Source organism: Drosophila arizonae, chromosome 3, assembly GCF_054131065.1.
Source record: "Drosophila arizonae isolate 15081-1271.41 chromosome 3, UAZ_ARI_1.0, whole genome shotgun sequence".
Lineage (NCBI taxonomy): Eukaryota > Metazoa > Arthropoda > Insecta > Diptera > Drosophilidae > Drosophila > Drosophila arizonae.
The window spans coordinates 8,912,175-8,934,439 of record NC_142923.1 but is presented as its reverse complement, the minus strand read 5'-3'; the positions used below and the strand labels follow the sequence as shown (position 1 = coordinate 8,934,439).

General features: G+C 34.2%; 1 protein-coding gene across 1 annotated transcript in view; it reads right to left on the bottom strand.

The window, feature by feature from the left end:
* Positions 1-22,265, bottom strand: part of toc (toucan) — a 111,448-nt gene that overhangs the window by 55,485 nt on the left and 33,698 nt on the right. Inside the window, exon 3 of the mRNA XM_089463950.1 lies at positions 883-992. Within this exon, the coding sequence (XP_089320076.1) occupies positions 883-992 (110 nt within the window). The remainder of the gene's footprint in view (positions 1-882; positions 993-22,265) is intronic.

Here is a 22,265-nt window from a genome sequence, read left to right as displayed (position 1 = left end):
ATGGAATTTGTGTTGTGCCGTTTTTATCGAACGCTGCAGATACATTTGTATCTAGATACACACGACACGCTGCCACTGCTGCTCGCTGCAAAGCAACTCTTCAGCTGGCCATGCAAGCAGCTGCTCTCTAAAGAAAAGAAATACAGATAGCAAAAAAATAAGCCGGTTCGCTTTTTATTATAAACTATTCTGTTTTGGCCATTCGTTGAGCTCGTTTTGGCCGCAGCTAAACAGACATAAAAAAAAACAAGTTCCATTTGCTCTCTTAAATTCTCAAATGTTGCGGCAACATAAGCGCAGTCACGCACTGCTTACCAAATGCACTGCTTGCACAGTTTACATGTGATGTAGCGATCGCTGCTTAAATGAAACTGTAGCATACTTTTGTGCGGCACAAAAATGGTATTTCTTGCTTGTATTTGTTGGAGTAGCCCAATATTCTATCCCCATTAATTAAATCATTCTATTATTTATAGTTATTACTGTTTCTATGTATATATTATAAAATATATCTCTTATATTTTCTTAGACCGTCGAGTCACTTAAAAGCTTATTCATTCTCGTTTGGCTTTCCTCTGCAGAGTCACGCAGCTGCAATTGCTGTCAAATAATTGCTCCCTACTTTTAGGCAGTTCAGAAATTTCATTTCAGTTGCTCTTATAGAACCTTCATTTGATTAATAAAAAAAATTGTGTTTTTTATATAAAAAACCTTGTTCATACATTTCCCAAATGGGCAAAATTAATAGCTAAAAAACACAAAGGGTTATTAGATAATTCCGTATGGCTTAAAAAAAAAAAATAAATAAATAAATAAAAAATAAAAATAAAAAAAACTTTTCCTATAATATATATTCACATTTTCAATATAAACTTTACTTACGCAGTGGAGTTTTCGCCAATTGTTTTGGGGATCCGCTGCCATTCCCATTGCACAAGGAGCTCAGATCGCTGTGCGAGCTCTTCTGGCTGTCCTTGCTGTAGGAGCGACCACTGCAAGGAGAGCAAATAAATAGAAAACATTAATAACAGCGCGCTATTAAAAAGCAAAATTTTAACCTAAGTTATGTTATTCAATTTATTTACTTCGCAAAAATTGAATACAAATTTGTAAGGAAAAAAACAATTCTATTTCAGCAAAACTTAATGAGCGTGCAGTCAGTTCATATATTTCATAAATTTTCAATTGCTTTTCGCGCATTGTGAAAAGCGGCTGCCCACTCAAAAATGCGCCCAGCTGTGAAGAAAAACGAAGAAATACAATCATAAAATCCAGGTGAAAATTTCAAGTGTACAGAAAATCAATTTGGCCGAAAACGAAAAGCGAAACAAATGCACGACTTGTTATAGTTTATTTCGCATTGGAAATTTCCCTTTTACAGCTGTTTTTGACAGTGACTTCCGCTTGAAGCGTTAATTGAAAATGCAGCACAAAAAATAAATTAAAAGAGGCTACAAAAAAAATTCGTTGGGCGGGGAAATTTTTGCAATTTTTTTTGGTTTGCTGCTGTTGCAGGAAACGGACGAACAAGCGAATAGCCAAAAGGAATTAGCATTGCCAACTGTGTTTCCGCTGCCAGCCAGCGGCGGGCATAACTGTAATTTATGTGCAAACAACTCCAACAACAACTACAACAACAATAACCACTGAACAAATTCCAAAGTTGTTGCGCCGTTTGCAGTTGTCAACGCGGCGACATTTTTCTAGCCATCTTAAGCTACTCTATAGATGGGGGTACTCTACATATGTTGAGAGGCAGCTGTGTGGATAATATTTGCTATATGAGTGGAAGTAGTGCACTTTTATATTACGCCCTATATAAGCTGAACTACCTCTTTGAACTCAGCTTCTGTTGAAGCTTTCTCATTGAAACTTGGTAAACTTGGCTACTCTTTGCTTTAATATTATTTATTATATGTCAAAAGTTTTTGGAACAGACAATTATTTCATATAGCCTTATCTTGCTTTATATTTCTTTAGTTGTGAACTGAGTTTTTAGCAAAGCTATACATTGCTTTCTGCGCATTGCTTTAACTATAATATGTATTGAAATCATTTGAGTAAATTTTTCACATTCTACAGTTATTATATCATTTATGATAGAATTGGCCTATGTGAATTCTGTTTCAAGTGAAGCTTTCTTAATGAAACTAACTGTAGCTGGTTTTTGTTTTCTTTACGATTCTATATATAACAAAATCATGTGGCTCAAACTCACACTTTAGCCTACCTATCACATCATTTAGCGCTTTGTGAACAGTTTTACCTATGGAACTCATTTTTAACTGAAGCTTTCTTGTTGAATATTCGTTAGGCTTATAATCGTAATTTATATGATTAGATTAGCTTTAGACTGACCAATGGGAACTGAGAATAAAGTTTAACTTTACTTTGATACAGCTAGTTTTTTTCTCTTTAGCATCATATGGACAAACTCAGCTAGTTGACATAGCTATCAAATCATTTAACGCCATATTAGTACCGCTATTAATGAAATTCGAAGCAGTTATATTTAATTTGTTTTGGTGCAGTCTCTTCATTTCATTTGGCCTCACATAAGAGACTCTTATCAAAATCAATTTTCCTGCAAAGTACAGTAAATACACATCTCTGTGTGCTATTCGAAATGATTTGAAACAGCCCTCCACATCATTTAATATTATTAATATAATCTCAGTTTCATAATACTTTCCATTGCACACCACAAAAGTGTATTTAGGTTTCACCAACTTTTCCTTTGCAAGTGAAAAATGCCCCGTTCATTGCATTTAATTCAATTTTCTTGTTGTCGCATAATTAAATGCAATTATAACGCAATTGTCAGTGCATCTGCACCTGCTGTCAGCGAATCGTTGGCCCCTCGCCCAGCCCATAAAGGAAAACCACTTTTTGCCACCATCCGGTTATCTGTAAGTCGACATTTTGCAAAAAATTGAATTCAATAAGAAAAGTTGACTGCACCCAATAAACAATGAAAAGAAAACCATTTCACATTTAATGCAGCTAAAATGAAAACTTGGTTGGTTTTTTTTTTTCTTTCAGCTTTATTTTGCGTGAGGATTCGACTGGCAGTTGTGATTAATTAATGAGGCGGCAGAGTTGCCATCAAACTTTTATTTTCTATGGCAAAGTTAAGAGAGAAGTTTTTAGTGAAATTATAGCGGATTTTGCAGAAAAGCTTTGCATGATCAAACTGAAGTGCTTCAGTAAGCAAGCTTGCCAATTAATAATTTATACTTCCTTTATATTTTCAGGCATCAAAGCTAAACAGTAAATGAAACCTTTTACAGCGCTCTAACAAGGTGTTGAACTCTGTATAGGGCTTGTTTTAGAAATATGGACTTTATGTGTGGCAAAAGAGCTTTGAAAATGGGTTCAAGTTATGTATTCTGAAGAATATAAAGTAATTTTCAATATTGCTGAACAAACATGGCTATAAAATCTAAACTATTATAAGCCATAAATATACATTAATCAGTTCGTCTAAACTTTATTCAATTTGCACATTAATCAAACACATCCAACTGAATTAGACTCTAGTCAGACTCTCCTATAATATTGGAGCAGAGAATGTGCATGCTCCCTTTCTCTCTTTTTCTCTCCCCCCACTTCTCTCTTGTCTCTTCGCAAAAAAGGGCTGACAAAACGGACACAGCTCATATGGTCGACTGTTGCACTGTGTCACTCGAGTCTACACTGCATATTTAATTAATTTCTTTGCATTTGCATTTCATTAATAATGCATTTTAATTACACTGCGCACAATTCCCCCACCGACGTCCACCCTACCCCGTTTTTGGTTAAGGTCTGTAACATTTTCAGTGGCTGTCGATGATATAATAAATATTTATAACAAGCGTCACGAACGCAATGCGAAGACAGAAAGCAACATCAGCAGCAGCAGCAGCAACAACAACAACAACAAAGCTTTGTAAGCTATTTTAAAGTGCAATTTGTTTACAACTGACTCTCACTATCTCATTTCCTACCACTCTCCTCCTTTACCCCCCGCCTCTCTCCCACTCTCTCGCCCTCATCACTTTAGTTGGTTTTTTGATTCTTTGCCTTAATTTCCGCACCATGTTTACGCTTCAGTTCAGTTGGCAGCGCGTCGATGCGTTTTCCTCTCAACGTTTCTCCATTTCCCCTCTTGCTCGTTTTGCATAATTAATTGCATTCCCTCAATTGCTAAAAGTATCCAGCTCGGCCCCTCTCCGTCACACACACATACGCACACACCTCCCCACTTGTTGTCTCTAATGCAATTTGGACTTATTTTAGCTGCAGCAGCATCTGCAGCATCTTTACCTGCTTCTTCTCCATTTTCCTCTGAACTTGACAGTGAAATCATGAAAATGGTATTTACGCATTTTCATGCAAACTTAATGCAATTTTCTGTCAAGAAAATATTAAGCTAGAAATTGTTATTTTAAGCTACATTAAAGGGTAAATGCAGCACGAAATGAATAAAACTCGGACTAATGAAAATAAACAGCTCTGTAAGAGTTTAGAGTTGGTTAAAAATAAGATGATATAGAATTGGAGGAAGTACTTTAGTAGTTGTTGAAGTGCCAAGGAAATTGCACAGCAATTTAAATAAATAAATACAGTTTTAGTGTTGAAAAATATAAACATTGATAACGCCTAGTCGATGATATTAACAAAAATTTTAGAGATAGTTCAATAATGCTGCTCACTCGCTTTATATATATATATGTATATATATATCTATATATCGACATATAACTACACTTATGTATCTATTTCTGACACTCTCAACGTTCTATTGATCTACATTCAGCTGTAATTAGAACAGTGCTGTTAATGAACGATAAACACGGCTGAAAGATCAATAGAACTACATAAAAAAGTATATAGAAATATGCATAGACCACATTAGCTGCGACTTGCCAGTGCTGCTGCTGCTAGACAACAAACAACACGCAACAAACAGCAGGCGACAACCAAGAGCAACTGTTGTCAACAGAAGGAAAAAGAGAAGAAGTAGACAAAATAATAATTACCATTTCTTATCGCGCTGCTCTTGCAATTCACACATTTTGCAATAGGAGAAGCTGAAGTCGGCTCGCTCTGAAGTTGAGTTCGTATCTCTGGCTGGCTGCACATGTCGTGTCTCATTAAGAAATGCAACAACACCAACAACAACAACAACAACAACAACGGCAACAACGTCGGTTTCCTAACCTCAATGTTGACAGTCGTCTGCCTCAGCTGCCAACGCTTCATTGTAAACGATATATAAATATATATATTTATATATACATATATACCTGAATATCTATCGCATATAAGGCACATCAGCCCATATATGTTTTAATGTGCAGCGGCAAAAAAAATAACTGTGGCAAAGCGGGCGAGCAGGTTGCAGACATGTTCACGTTGCATGCCACCAACAACAGCAACAACACCAACAACTGAGAGCAACGGTAGCAGGAGAATTTTGTTGTCGTTGTTATCGTAATTGCCGTTGTTCTTGCTTTTATTATACTCTAATTGAACTTTAGTTGATTGATGTTTTTATAAAGTTTGCCACGTTTTAAGTGATACTCTGGAATTGAGTGAGAGGAGTATAGAGGGTTAAGAGTAGAGTAGAGTTGAAGTAAAAGAAAAAAAAGCTTGAGAACATTCTTTATCTTATCTTATCTATCCCATTGGATCTCTTCAATTTTCGTCTATTGAGTAGTAGCAGAAAGCAATGGGAATATAATTTTCTAAATATTTATATACTTATCTATATCAAAATTTATGGAAAATTTATTCAGCAAAAAATGTATTAAATTTATAATTAAATATATGTTATGAAAATAATAACAATTTTATTGATAATATTTATTCAAGCCAAAACACCTAGTTCCATGTGCTTAAACTTTAAATTAGCTTTAATTTTATATTAATTATAATATAAATATATTAATATATAATATAAGAAATAACTAATACAAATTATTCATAATAATATATTTAAAACTAGGGTATTTCATAGTCGTTTATTCACACATTTTTTTCGTTATGTTTATTAATTATATACTTTTGTGCTATTATTAACTCTAATAAGAGTATTTCATATTCCTTAAACGCTGTTAGCACTGCAGTTCCGTTTACTAATGTAATTCATTATGCGGGAGCTTGACTGTACTTCACTTGTGCGCAAAATGCTGCTAATGCTCCATTAATAACTCAAGCGTTGAACAAACGCAATGTGCTGGCTTCTCTCTGTCTCCCTCTCTGCTGTTCCTCTCCCCTTTCAAACTCTCTCTCCCTCTCTCTCTCTCTCTATCTCTACCCCACTGTTAGCTATTAAAGTTGTATGACCATATAGTGAGACTCATTCACATAAGTCTTCAATGGTTTTAAACGCAAGCACAATGATCTATTGTGAATTAGACTGTTGCAAACTGACGTGACAATGCGCCAAAGAGGAACCAAATGGAACTGGGCAAGAGCTGCGGAACAATGGACATGAAAGAGCTGCACAAAGCATTAGAGATCTGCTCAGTTCCATTTCAGCTTTTCTCACTCTAAATTTTCGTAGTTCCTCTAAATAGAGACATACAAAAGCTTTGCAGTTTCACAGATTCCATGCTCTGACGTTTGTTGTTCTTTGGAAAAACTTTAATTAACTCGGTTGAACAATAAAAAAAAAAACAAAAAGATTGAGCTTTGTAAAGCATCGAAAAGAATTTTCCTTGCATGCTCTTTGACTAATTAAGTTGTATATAAATTAGCCAAAAAGGTCACCTAGTTATGCGAAGAACAAAAGAATTGATTAATGGGAAGTTTCACAAGCAGCAAAACACACACACAATACACACGCACACTCACACTCACACACACACACACTCATAGTGCGGCAGCCTCATGTAAATATGCAAAAGAACTCGCATAATAAACTCATTGTGCCGCTTGGTCGAGCCGATCCATGGAAAAGGAAGTGGGCAATTTAATTATGCCGACCGAGTCGACTTGGGGTTAGCAGATCAGAGCGCGGCCCGGGGCCAAATCGTATGATTAAAGCAAATTGTCTGCGGCCAAAGTGAAAGTACGCAAATTGTGGGCAACAACATGATAAAAATCCAATATCAAATGATGCTCCCACTGCAAAAAAACGCAACATGAAAAACTTCAAAAGCCACTCGAAATCAATTTCAGGCAATTGCAAACCCAGAAGTCAACACAGTTTGATTGAGTCTAAGAGATACTCGAAATGCCAGCAAGACAACAGCTGCGGCTGTGGCTGTGGCTGTGGCTGTGACATATCTGAAAATCTAAAGAGCTTTAATTGTTTGAGACAATCGCAAACTAACATTTAGAGTAGAGCTAAAACTGGCAAAAATTTAAGCAAATTTTGTAGCTTAGTTTTCTAGATTAAGTCTAGTCTAGTACAAGTTGAAAATAGAGTATATAAAGAGTTTTATATACTTCTTTTAAGAGCTCTAACCAAAAAGGAAAAGCAACTCAATATGAATAGCTGAAGATTATTTAGGTTACTACTTGGTTACTACTTACTTATATTAAATATATGTATATTAGGATAAGCAAAAAGTATTACGATATTTTTAGAATAAAATCAAAGTTTTAATACTTTACTTTATTTGTAAAAGGTTATTGCCAATACCTAAACATATTCCTTCTCCCTTACTATACGTTACTGTCCACTTTGTATACCCTATAGAAAGCACCATGATTATCATTCTACAGGGTATACAAAGCAATAATGTCCGCTCTGTACACCCTATAAAAAAGCACCAAAGCTCTATAGGGTATACAAAGCTAATTGCTTGAATTTCAATTAAAAAATTCAATTGAGAATTTGAAGGCTCACTGCGTGATAAACAGACAGAGAAACAAAACCAAAAGTTAAGAGAGAGAAGAGAAGGGATAGATAGCCAGCTTCCCAATGATTCGGCTACCCATCCAAAAGGTTGGCCTTTGCCGCCACTGGCCAACAGTTGCAACTGCAATTAAATTTAATGGAAGCTCATTAAGCGTACGAATTATGTGTTTGCAGACTTCAGGCGGGAGGGTGGTAGGCAGGGCAAGGCTCGGGCTGTACTGCGTTTTCCGCTGTTGCTGCTTAGCGAATTGCATAATTTGCAGCTCCCTTTTAACCGTTTTCTGTCCCTTTCCCTCTCCCACTATCTCTGCTGAGACTCGCAACTTGCAGCGAACAAAATTATTGAGGAAGCTGCACAACTTTGGCAACTTGCAACTTGCAACTGGCGTGCGGAAGTCGCTCAGTTGTCAGCAAATTTGAATGGCTCCTCTAGGACCGAAGAGACCAAAAGTCAATCCAATAAAAAAATAGATATACGGAGAGAGAGAGAGAGAGAGAGAAAAAGAAACAAAAGCTACCCACTCAATTCCATAAAAAAGTGTCAACCATTTTTTAGTTCCTTGTTTTTGACTTTTCCTTCTTTTTTACAGCAATTAAAACGTGGCCCGTGGCATCAATAAAACGGAACAGTTGCCAGCTTGTAAAAAATGCGTTTACAGCATCAAAGCTGACAATGGATATTGTTAGGGCTCAAAAGCCAACAAATTTAAGGTAGAAGCGGACTAAAGAGTTATATAAAAGAGGAATTAATATAGATGAATGAATTTGGATAAACAGGGATAAGTAAAGGAAGAGTATGGTATAGGGTATAGTATATACGACATAAATGATCTAAGATGATGATCTAAGATCAATGACCAATAATCTAAGATCAATGATCTATGATCTTGGATATATATTTAATGATAAATAGGTGAATGCATAAATAGGAATAAGTGAGGAAGAACATCGTATAGGGTATTGTATATATGATCTATGATCTATGATCAACAATCTAGGATCTAGGATCTATGATCTGTGATCAATGACTTATGATCTATAATCTATGATCCATAACCTATGGTCTATGACCTATGACCTCTGTAATGCATGTTATAAGATACAAGATATATTGTATACTATTTACCATAATTAAGATATCATGTCAAGTCTGACAAATATTTTATATGATGTAGAGGTATAATGAAGCTGATGCTTGTCGCACTAGATAAATTTTTAAAGACAAACGCCTCTGGCTATATAAACTGGCATGTTAAAACTAATTATGAGTATATAGCTATATTTTGGTATTTTTGACTTTTCCTTTTATGGCTAACAGAATAATAATGCCTCAATATTAAAAGCAATTCACCCTGAATGGCACTCGCAACATATCCATTAAATAATTTTACTGATCAATTCAATGTACAATTTTGTGTTTTTATTACGAGCACTTCCTTCCTCAGTGGCACTGTAAACAAGATCTTTGGCCATATTACATCATCAGCTCCAGACACACAGCATGGCTGAAGACCGCAACCCCAATTCGTATAGTTTATGTTACAACAACAGCAACAACAACAACAACAACAGCAGCAGCACAAACGTCTATTCAAATTGCGGTCAACCGAAAATTACGTTATAAATAGCCTCGCTTGAGAAAAGCACACACTGAAAATTATTATTTGTTCTGGCATTTTGGACGTCTTTGGCTAAAATGTAACCGATTTTTATGTTGCTTTGTTCTGCAGCTGAGGATCGTATATATGCACATGAGCATTAAATTTATTTATGTATGTATATATACTACATATATGTGTGTGTTTTAATGTATACTTATTTGAGTGCAAGCATTAAATAACGCCCCATTTTTAGCTGCTCAATTCTTTTTTTTTTTTTTTTTCGATTAGCCTGAGGGCAAGCTGGAGCAAATAGTTAGAGTGTATGACTTCTAGTTACCCTGTTGATGGTCTACGGCCTTAACACATAATATATTCGTCTCTCTGCATTTTACTACAACGAGCAGAAAAGCTGAAACCGTAGCCAATCTCAATCCATTATCATTTTTTTTTTTTTTTTTACTTAACTACCAGCCCAAGCTACCCGATTAGATCAACTTCATATTCCCAGCGCATACACACAAAAGAGAAGTTTGTTTTCCAACATTAGCGCACTCAGCTGGAACCTGAGCGCGGAAATTTTTTGGTGCAAAAAGTGTCCATTATACGTTATTAATTGAAAGACGTACAAGAAAATTTGCTAACCCAAAAGAAATACAAAAAGTGCTAAAGCAGACTAAGCAGAGTTTCCAAGAGGATGTAGCACAATAAAAAGCCCAACAAAAGCAGCAACAACAGCAACAACAACAACCACAATAACAACAACTGCAACGTAATTGATTCTAGATTTTAACAACCGGCATCGGTTTTGGTTGAGCGCCCGTTTATGTTTTTGCCAGCCATGTAAAATGAACGAAACTGACCGTAAACATTTCAACTGCTTTTTAGCAGATAATCCAAGTTGGTTTACTGTGCAAGAGGTTGAAACGGTTTCACGAAAAAATATTATATTTTATATACGAATTTTTAATGCACTGCGAGCTGTTGGAGAGGGGATTTTATAAGGGTTGAAAGAAACGAAGTAAAATTTCACTGGGTCTCAATTTAATTATATAATAAATTCAATTAGCGCAGCACAACAAAATCAATTTTTAGTTTTTGAGAAGCTTTTGCTTTAAAGTTAAGATCTTAAGCTTTTCCTTATTATATTAATATATATAGAGCTTATATTTGAAAGTTACTTTAACCTAATGCTTATGATTTTTGAAAGCCTTTTCAGCCGATTTCAAACTGGTTAACTTCGTTGTAGTAAACAGATTTCCGTCATGTACTTCACAGAAATATTCTTTGAAATGCAAATTCAGCTTTAAAGAGGCGAGCAGTAAAGAGCTTATGAGAAATTTTTATTATGTTGTATACTTAAAGTATTCAAAAGTATTTCAAACAGATTTTACTGTCAAGTTTGAGGTAAAGTAATAAACTGGAGAAATATTCATTTTAAGAAGTTATTCAAACGGTTTGACAGTACAATTTGACTTTCGCAACAAAGTTTTCAAGCGTAAGCTAAGATCTCAATCAAGGCGTTCGTAAGTATTTATATTTTATTTATTTAAGGCTCATAAATAAATCGAAAGTCCTCTTTAAATCTCATCGCCTAGATTTAAGCTAATAATTACATTAAAAAGTTTATCAAATGTCTTCTTGAGTAACTTTTGTTTTTTAAACTGTTTATGAGTTTGCTTTGAGAGTGATTCACCAAATGAAGAAATTTTAAAAAGCTTTTGAGTTTAAAGCTTCTCATTAAGCCAACATGAGCATTAATAATCTCTAGTCTTCCTATACACTCTACTCTATCTGGCCATGACTCTGTTACGAATACACCCACGTTTACAGGGTATACAGGGTATAATAAATGTAATGTATATTAGCTATACAAATACTCTATATAGTCTAAATAGCTCATTGCATGAAAGGCAATCGTGATGTTATATTACCCACATATTTTACAGGGTATATCTAAGGCTGTTGAGCAGGCTCTCATTACGCGCTCCGTAAATTTGTTTTAATGCCCACCTTGTGTCGGTTACCTGGTCAACACTGTTAGATATGCAAGTATATTCAAACATATGCCGGCATAAGCAACAGCATTTGCGGTCGGAAAAGCCAAAAACGCAAAAACAAGTGTTTTCCAACGCGTTGCGCATCGTTTGGAAGGAAAAACGAACACAACATAAACTTGCGGCATGTGGCATGGTGGCGAGGCGACCACAACATGCAAGATTTTGGCCGGCAGTCCTAGTTTTAAATATAGAATTTGAACTAATTTCGCTTGTTTGCATCTCCCGCTGATGCTTCATCGGTGAAGTGGTCGACGTGAGTGAGGTGCAAGGTGAGGGATGGATGAGGGGTACGAGTGGCGGGGTCTGGGTCCGGGGTCCGAGTCCGAGGCCGAATCCCGTCGAGAGCTGCATGCACGATGCAAAAATAGAGTTGTCCGAGTTGATGTTGGATTTGAAATTTGAATTTGGATTGGGATTGGGATCGGTGCTGATGCAGATGCTGATGCCCCGTGTGTGTTGTCATTTTATTTTATAAATACGCCACGTGATTCATGAGTGGAATTATGTATTGTAGTGCGTTGAAGATTTGTTCGGTTGCATGTTGCCAAACACGGGATGTGTCCCTGCCTTCAAAGTGCACAAGAGACAGCGCTAGACATAGATATTTGTTTGTTTGCCTGTGTCTATTTTAATAGAGAAAGCCATTGCGTGGGCGCCCAAGTGGGTGTGCATTGAGGCAGGTGCACTGAGGCACTGAGGCACTGAGGCACTTGGTGGTTTGGTTGGGTTTGCTTAGATTTATGTTTGATAAACAGAAAATTTAAGTGAGATTGCTTAAGAGATATTAGTAGCATTTTAGAAATATAATATTTCTGTAGATACTGTTATGGATAGACAGTAATTTTAAGGTTGCAGTTAAAAGGCATGGAAGGTACAATATAAAGCTAAATTGCCTCTGTTAAGCTACTCAAGTGTCTTACATTGTCATTTTATGACAGACATGGACTAAACATTTTCCCCTAATGCTCATGATGGTTGGAACTTGAAATTATGGTATCAATCAGTAATAGCAGTAGAGTTACGAGTTGATTCTTTAACAGATTCTACAATATACATTTTATTTCTTTATTTATTTTTTTTTTTTAGATTTATGGGTAAGCCCATATTTTGAAATGTTTAAAATATTTTGCTAAGAAATTAAATTGTTTTAAAACAAAATTTTAAAAGTTGATTTCATAGCAAGTCAAATTTCATATTTCATAAATATAATAAGCAAATAACTTTCACAATCTTTCGAGCTTCTCCTCTTAATTTCATTTTTTAGAAACAATGTGATTTCATATATTGTTTTATTCAGAGTCAAGTTTCATTAGGCAACATTGCCAACATTGTTACATCTTCTATTTACGAAAATAAAAAACTTTCTCAAGCTTCCCAGCTGCTTCTTTTAATTTCATTTTTCACAAAAGGAACACACACATCGTACTCACGTAATCCCCACATGAACAGTACGAGAAGGTATTTTCTTTCAGCTGGCGCTTTCACATAGACCCCAATGAAAAGCAGAAGTAAAATCGCTTAAGCTCATTAGTTAATATCCAATTTATAAAGAGCAGCAAAGGGCGAAGCAAAACATCAATCAAATATCACCCAGCCAGCAGAAACAAAGGAGAACTTCAAATGAAGTGAAAAACTAAAACAGAAGCAGGAAAGAAAGACACAAATTTCACTCACTTGTAAAACATTTTCGAGACACAAAAAACACACAGAAGAAGAAGACAAAAATCAAACACACACGCACTAATTCGGATGGCTTTTGGGCGGGGGCTCGACAAATTCAAAAAGTCGAAATACGCTTGCGACAGAGCCCCACTGATATATCGGGCCGTGAGGGGAGGGACCTATACCTAGAGTGTAGATTCTGTTGACACTCGCTCTGCCCGAAGATTGCGAAAACGCATGCGAGGCAGCAAATATGTGTGTGTGCGAATGTGTGTGTGCTGCCTTAAAGGTGGCCAAGACACAATGTTTAAATGCAAAATCTATAGAAGAAGTATGAAAGGCGACCTGTAGATACCCTGCTGGACTTGCATAAAGTGTTAATGTAAATATAACTGTAAATGTTAGTGTTAAAATTCCTGCTAGTGCCAATGTTAATGTTAATATTATGCTTAGCGTTAATTTTGAATTTTAATTCCATAAATATTGAAGGTTAAGAAACATTTTTCATTTTATATATATGAAAGTAAAAAGGACCTAGATGTTAGATATCCTATTTACGAAATTTTGAATAAATAGAGAATAATAAATACATAGTTATGTACATGATTATGAAAAGTTTATATTTAAGATAGCTTAAGCCATGAAAACTAAAAAAAAATACTCTGAATTTTTGAGAAGTCTTTCAGATTAAATTAAAGCGTTCAAGTATTTGTAATAAATTAGTCAAAATCACTGTCCAAGTCTTCCCATCCTACCCATCTTAAGCGCTCGTTACAGGGTATAAGCCATGAGCACAGCTAACACCAGACAAAAGGTACTCACAGTAGGCACTGTCAGGGGCAACGGCTGAGGCTGTGGCTGTGCCAATGCGTTGATTGTGTAAATGCCTCACGTGACGCATGTGGCGAGTGGTCAGTGTGCCCTGTCTGCCTCCCCAGACACCTTAGCCCTACGGTAGGTGTGAGTGAGTGTCTGTGTTTGTTGAGTTGCTGTAACGAATTCATGATTTGTCATCAAGTTCTATGCGCATCGCAATCGCTTCCCGATGCGCCTCCACCTCAAGTGCCTCCCCAAATGCTTCGACTGCTGCTGTCTGACTCTTTCTAGCGTTTATTTGGTCTCCATATGCAATAATTTTCCATACGTTAGGCAATTTGTTTTCACGCTCACATAAATTGCTGTCAGAGTTTTTTCTCTTCACCTCTCACTCTGTCTCTCTAGTATTTTTCTCCCTTGTTGACTTTTCTTCAACGACTTTTGGCTTTGCGTTGCAAATGTCGCCACGTGAACTTTTTTGTCGTTTCATTTTCAATCTGTTTTTTTCTGCTTTTTTTTTCCTAATAGTATCATATGATGAAAATTTTGATGAAGCTGACGGTACAAATACCGCAGCTGTTCTTTAGCAACGGCACTTAAAATACCATCAAATTGCATTGGACCCCCGGGAATCTATTAACGCGAGACGATAATTTCATTTGAAGTTAAGAAAGGTGGATGACAATTTTAGGTTAATATAGATTGGGGTCACTTGCTGTTAATTACACATTAACGCCGCTCTGGCTAGACTTTTAAATAAATATAGCTATATATGGAGGAATGTAATAGACGAAGATATTTTTAATTTAATATTATTTGCATAATAAATATTCTAGGAAAATTTTTAAGCACTTAAAAAAAAACTCTTTGGTATATAAAAAGTCTAATACATATATCTTTTATCCATCTACAACTTAACACGCTTTCTTGGTTATGAAATTTGTGATTACCTAAATTATTATTATTCAGAAAAATGTCTGTATTATAAGCAACCCACTAAACCACCTGATCAGCTGTACTTTATGCTCTCAATCCATGGAAATGAAAACGGAAAATCTGGAATTTATATATTTATACACGGATTGCTCTGCATATATCTGAGTACTGAGGACACTGCCGTCAAGATGATCATTTTTTCCTTCAGATTATGCTTATACTTTACTTACTTAAAAAAAAAAAAAAAAAAATAAACTCCTGCTAAACTAACTATAAGAGCTAACCAACCCAGCCAACATAAACAGGAAAATACACAACGCTTTTACTCCACTTCATCTACAGCTCTGTTTATATAGAAATTATTAAAGTTTACTGCTTAAAACAATATTTTTACACTAACACTTTTCAAATTGAAGCAACATCTCTTTCTTTTTTACTGGTTGCCATGCTTCGCCCTCGCTACGCCAGCAGCTACCTTTTAGCCAGGCTAATAAACAATTTACATTGGCCACAACGACTTGGGCTAACGTTTACCACCGCAAACTTTGCACTAAAAACTAGCTTGATTATAATTTCAAATTTTACGTTTCTTATACGCGGAATCACGAGTTGTATTCCCTGCACTCGTAATTACTGGGCAGCAGCTAAAGAACGCAGAGGAAAAACACACAAAATACGAAACTTGCATAAATTTGGAATGCAAATTTTGTCAGCGGCAATAATTTTCTTCCATTTATATGCTCGTTTATGAGGTGTTAAGGGCATATTAGTTTGACTATGTATTTTCCTGGCATATACTGATAAATAGTTATGTATATAGGCGCCTTGGATGCGTGGGGAATCAGAGCAAATATGTCTGCAATAATTTTAGAGCTAGATATTTAAATGAATCATAGATTATAGAGCTATATAAAATCTCCTAGTTATGCAAATGGTGCTATGGTTATAGATCTATATAACCTGTACAACAGAATCATTAGTCATAAATATTTATATTGCTAAGTCTATTGCAGATCTATCTAAACGAGCATGATACAGTCAGTTAAGCTTGTTCTAGTTTTGAGGAAGAGTCGGCATACAATTATGAACAACTGGAAGGCGAAACGGACATTGGGCTTGCCATATGGCACTTAACTTTTTGCAGCTACCGTTGGTGATTTCGGTGCAGTTCCGCCAAATGCTAATTGACATCAAAATGCAACATTGACAAATTGCAACTGAAATCGCTTTGCACCATTGCATTTCAATTGATTGTCGCTTCACTTGCTTTGCACTTAAATGAATTGACCAAAACGAAACAGTTGGAAATTCGATTTGATTTACTTTATAATCATGCATTGCATAATTGATGTGAAGCGTTGTGCTATTTGTGCTTCAACAGTTTTTACACATGAGATAAATCAAGTACAAAATATTATGATTACATATAAAATCATAGTTTAATATCCGAAATATTACACCATTTTAATTTGTTCCTCTCCATATTAAACTTGCTCCCCTTTAAGAACACCCGGTTTAAGTATAAATTACATGATCTTCATCAAGACTAACACATTAAATGAGCATTGGACTCGAGTACGTAATTTAGCACTCGAAAATTGTAGTCATGCCTAATTAGGTCGCAACACTTCCATTTATATTTGCATGATTGTCGCATCATCTCAATTCAGAAAACCGGCTAACAAAAGCTGACAAATTATACGCCCCAAGCAACAAAAAGTTGCTAACAAATAAAGTTGAGCAATTAATCATGATATCCAAATAATATGGAAATGGAAGAAACTTCACAAAGAAAGAGATAAAATTCCAATTCAATAAACGTGACCGTTGCGTTTTTCATATACATATATAAAACTATATATATTCTGTATATACATATATAATTTTGTTTGCCAATTTTAGGTCGTCTCATTCCAAAGTCATTTATCAACCGACTCTGGCAACAAAACGAAACTTCGCTATGACATTTTTTACAGATTAAAATTCAATTAGCCAAGGTATATTTGTGTAAAAGATTAATGGCGCCAAAAGTTTGCTTTAGCAGCGAAACTATGGGAACTAACACCATTAATTTGTATTTAATAACTGCTTTAAATATCACTTCAAAGTTATCGAAATATTGATTGGCCTAAGGGTCTAATATATAAGCAGTTCTGTTTTTTTTTCCTAAAATTTAGATTTTTGAAAAATCTATTTCATTATAATTTATAATCCAACTAATATTAAAGTGCATTATTATAATAATATATAATAATCTTTAAGATTTCAGGGTATTAAAAAAATAATTTCTTAATTTTGCTATTACTTATTTTATTTTATATCTAAGTATACTGAAACGGAATGTACTGATTAGGTATTTCATACATTTGGTTATTGATTTCACAACAATCGATTACGAATAGCTGTATTTACAATATGCTTATCTATCAATTCAGTTCTTATCTAAAATAATAAAACATTGAAGTACTTAATACTTAATAAAAAGTTGAACATTCATTAAAAAATTTTTAATATTACATTGCAGCACTTTTAATGTACTAATTTTTTTCAACGTTCAGTTAGGGGATCAATTCTATATATCTTTTTATATATATTCCACTTTCGTATACTTAGCCAATAGCTACACTTGGCTAAGCCTTTAACTGTCTTGGGTCAGACACCGACTCAGTACGTCGGAGCCCCGTGGAAAACTGATTCTTAGTAAACCCCATTTAACCTATCTCATTAACAAATGACCTCTGTTCTTACCAGCTCATACACCTAACATCTTATTTCTAATGATGTACAAAAAAAAAAAAAGAAAAAAAAGATAAGGTTCTTCACATCATAAAGCATAAATATGGCTTTATGGCTATGCAGACATGTCGTATTACAACATTTGTGGTTATGAGCCACGTGTCACGGGCCAATAACAGACTTTTGCGGCGCTTGACTTGAATACAGTGGCTCATAAATACACATATATATATATAATTCAGCAAGCTGCTTGATGTGAAATTTATATATATTTTGTTTTAGCCAAAAGCACATTTACAAGCAACGCCCATAAATATAAAGACCGAGAGACGCTCATTGATTAGCGTATAAATATTCACACGATAACCAAACTTGGGCTCGACGGGCTCTCAATTGCCGCAGCTGTAGCTTCAATCTGGCCACAAGTTCAGGGTCAGCTAAGCTATAAACACACATATATATGTATATATGTGTGTAGCATACATATATTTACATACAAATTGGTGCGTGAATCTTTTGTTGATTTTTCCACTTACGAGTTACAAATTTCATTACCACTGAAGGGTTTAAGTTAGTTAGAAAAAAGGGCTTTAAGTTTCAGCCTTGTGACAGCCGCCATGGCTTGAAAGTTGTACTTTGCGGTTTAAAGAAGAAACTTTTATTTTCTGGCACTTTCAATTGCCAACAATCTGTTAACTTTCAGCTCATTTGTTGTGCAAACAAATGTGATCTAAACAATTAGTTTGATAGGGCAGAGTATAAGACTCAGAGATGCCTTGTACAGCAATTATAAATTAAGATTTGTGAATCTCTCTATTTAAGGGATTAGTGCTGTAAATATAATATTTAATATAATCAATATTAATTCATGAACTAAACTTTCATCAAGACTGGAAAAATAGGGACTTATTCAGTTTAATATGTCGAGAAAAATATTTGCCAAACGTCATATCTAGCTCTTATAGTATATGAAATTTTCTCTAGTATATGAAATTATCTCTGAATCCAACCAGCTTATCCAGCATTCCGACCAGGAATCACTTGAACCCTGTATGCTTTGTATAAATGAATTTACATACACATACTTAATTTTATTTACCAGATAAACATTGGATAAGAGGTTTGCCTATTTTTATTTACATTTACATAACTTGATAATCCTCTTTATATAATACAGAGTATACAATGGGCACTTCATTTATTTGTTCCGCTTGCAAATTAATGATATTCAATTGAATTTATATACATAATTTGCTGGAATATTATATAATTATTTGTGAAGTCAGGAGAAATTTTTAAGCTCCGCACTAAGTTACAAAATCCAAATTTGTGTTTTGCATATTTTTAAAAACATTTTCAGAAATGTATGCTCTATTTCATATTCTATTTTTGTAATCATTTTCGATCAGCGCAATCGAAATTCTCATCATAAAACAGCTTCAAAATTCAATTGATCAAATTTTATAAACAACTTTTAATGGACTTTCGATCTTCTTTGATATTCGCTTAGCTCAAATTAAGATATTATCTATTTAAAAAAAAAAAATTAATAAATAAATATCTCTACAATCTGTCGGTTTTGTTTTTCCTATTTTTATGGCTGCTCCATAAATTCATTGCTAATATACAAAATGTATCCCAATTTACACGCAGCTGCCAGCTAATTTAATATTTATAAACAGCATTTTTTTGCAGCAAAAAGTTAAGCAAATTATAAATTTGCCAGGCCGCCAGTTTGTGTATACATAATTGTATATTAATAATGTAAACAAAAGGTGAAATAAGCCACAACAAAAAAAAAGTTAATTCAAAGCGCTGACGTGAATAACTTGACCGAGCAGAGGGAGGTGAGCTGAAGCAGAAGTTGGCGCTTGAATTGAATATTGGGAGCTACTTTTCAACCTTTTGGTCTGAAACACGTTTGCCATTTGTTTTTGTTATTGTTAACTTTTTTTTTGCTGGTCTTTTCGTGTATTTTTTTCCAGTTCAAAGCTATTAAAAAAAACGCCGCTGGTTAGGCGGGCAACAGGGGAACAACGTAAGTCGCGTCGTCAGACTACGAAAAAAAAAAATATATATATATATTGTGCGTTTGTTACGGTTTTTAAATTTTTCACGCATTTGCCCGCTGGAACGACCGAGAGGCATGTAAAACCCAAAACCCATGAAAATGTTGCATAATATGAAATTAAGTTTAAAACATGATAAAAATGCGGCAAAAATATTAAAGAAAATTAAAAAAAAAAATTAAAAAAAAAAAAAAACAAACTGATTGTATTTTTAATTACAACAACGCGCTTGCATTTTTTGTGGGCGTTAAATAGTTGCCGAGGGATAAAAAAAAATTAATAAAAGATATATAAATACCCTGCATTGGCAGGGTAGCACAAACGAGGCAGCATGAGTTTCATTTTGTGTGTGTTTGTATATATAATACAATAATATTTCCTGATCGTGATGAAATAAGAATTTCATAGATCAGTCAAATACTTTTTAATTTTTTTTTTTTAATAAGCCTTAACTCAAGTATAATTAGTCGTAATCTAACATAACTTAATATAGTAATTAAAAATTTAATTAAAAACTTTAAGAAAAGCTCAATTTTGATATTGTATTCTATTTTAATAATTTGGTTAAAACACAAAAATAATAAAATTGTAATCTTCATATTTCAAGTGATATGATAATGGCTATAAAAATTCCAACTGTTCTTTTCTTTGTTGTTTTAGACTAACGATTAGATAGGGTGCAGGAATTTAGTACTGTAATCTCAGATAAGAGCTACTATTAGATTCAGCATTTGTGTTTCCATGTTTCAATTTCAAAATATATATAAATACATAAATGTTTTATAATAGTAGCTTAATCTCATAAAACCTAACCTTACCTAACAAAACATTGCCTAACTATTTGTAACTCGATTATTATCTAAACGAAGCAATTCTCAAACAAATTCTTAGTACATATTTTATATAACTACCTTCCTTTTTACAATTCGTATCATATTAATTCCCAACCTTTGACATTTCAAAGAGCATCTCTTTGTCGATCATCTCATATACATATATCATCTTCTCACCATATTTTTTGTAGCCGGCTGGAACCGTTTGCATGCATTCTATCTGAGTGGAGCGTGTTGACAGCTCTCGTGACACTTGTCAAAACAGCGCTACGAGTATTTGCCACCAGGGCCGGAACAGAGTTCGGGATCGGGTGCGAGGCAGTACGGGTTCACAATTGATTTACAGCTGCGCTCTGCCAGCAATATGCGAAAAGATACTGAGGCAGAGACATCTGCACCACGAATAAGCAAGCGCTCACTCACTCGAACTCTGCCTCTGGTGGCTGGTGTTGATAGACAATTTTATTATTATTGAATGGTTTGTCATCATCGAGTCGCAACTTTTACCAATTGTATAAATGATGGGTTACTTTTTGTTATTAATAACCTCTCACAATCATATTTAATGGTTAGTTTGGCAGTCGTCATGATCATTAACATTAAATTGACAGCATCATTCAAAGGTCAAAGCCATAAAATCTCCATCAAGCTACAGACAGAAACTAGCAAACATATTAATTTCTTGAAGCATACACAAAAAAGAAAAAAATAAATATAAAAACGGAAATTATAATGAAACAAGTCCTAAATACACAGTTATGAACTCTGGCTGTATTCTACAAATATTATATTATTTAACAAAATTTTAAGTCAAAGTCTTTTGTATAATAATAGCTCTAGTTGATAGAATAAACAATCCCAAGTTGTCTAATTAAGAGCAGAACAAAGTAGTCAAATTTCTACAAGACATCTTACATAGGTTTAAAAAAAAAATTTTTTACTTTTAGAAAGAAAATCTTAAGTACCTTTAAAATTCTTTGTTTTAAGCTTGGTTTTATTATTTTCACTATTTATCTTTCGCCGGTTTTTAATCTTCAAGAACATGTTTTATTGAAGTTTTTCTTCATGTTTTGCCTTTGTTCTCTAAATCTTTTTCTTTTGGTCCGCAAGAATAGGAAATTTATCCAAAAATGTTTTTTTTATTATCTCTCTACTAATTTTTCCCAAACCCAATTACGAGAAACTATGCACATTTTTTTTTTCTCAACAATATTTAAATTATGTGAAACTCTTTAAAAAATTCGTAGAAATTCTTTTATTTCAAATGTTTATTCTTATAAGAAAGTTATTTCTTAACTTATAAGAAATTATTATATATACTATATATTATGTACACTATATATTAATATTGTTAACATTATTTATGTATCTATCTATCTTATCTACACTAACTATACTCAATCATAATGTTTCAATTTACACATGAAGATCGTAGACCTCACAGTTTTATGTTATCTTAACGAATTGCTCATCAAAGGATTATACATAATATCTATATAATTCTTCTTCATTTTCTTCAGTGTATTGTTACATTCTCTTATCTATATGACCTAAGCGCTTAAGCCGCTCGTTTTCATTACTTTGCAAAAAAAAAAAAAAAAAAAAAAAAAGAAAACAACAGCAACAAAAAAGTGGTTATAAGAAATCTTTACAGGCTCGTGTTAATGAAGCCGCTTACAAGGCACAAATATTTAGCTAGA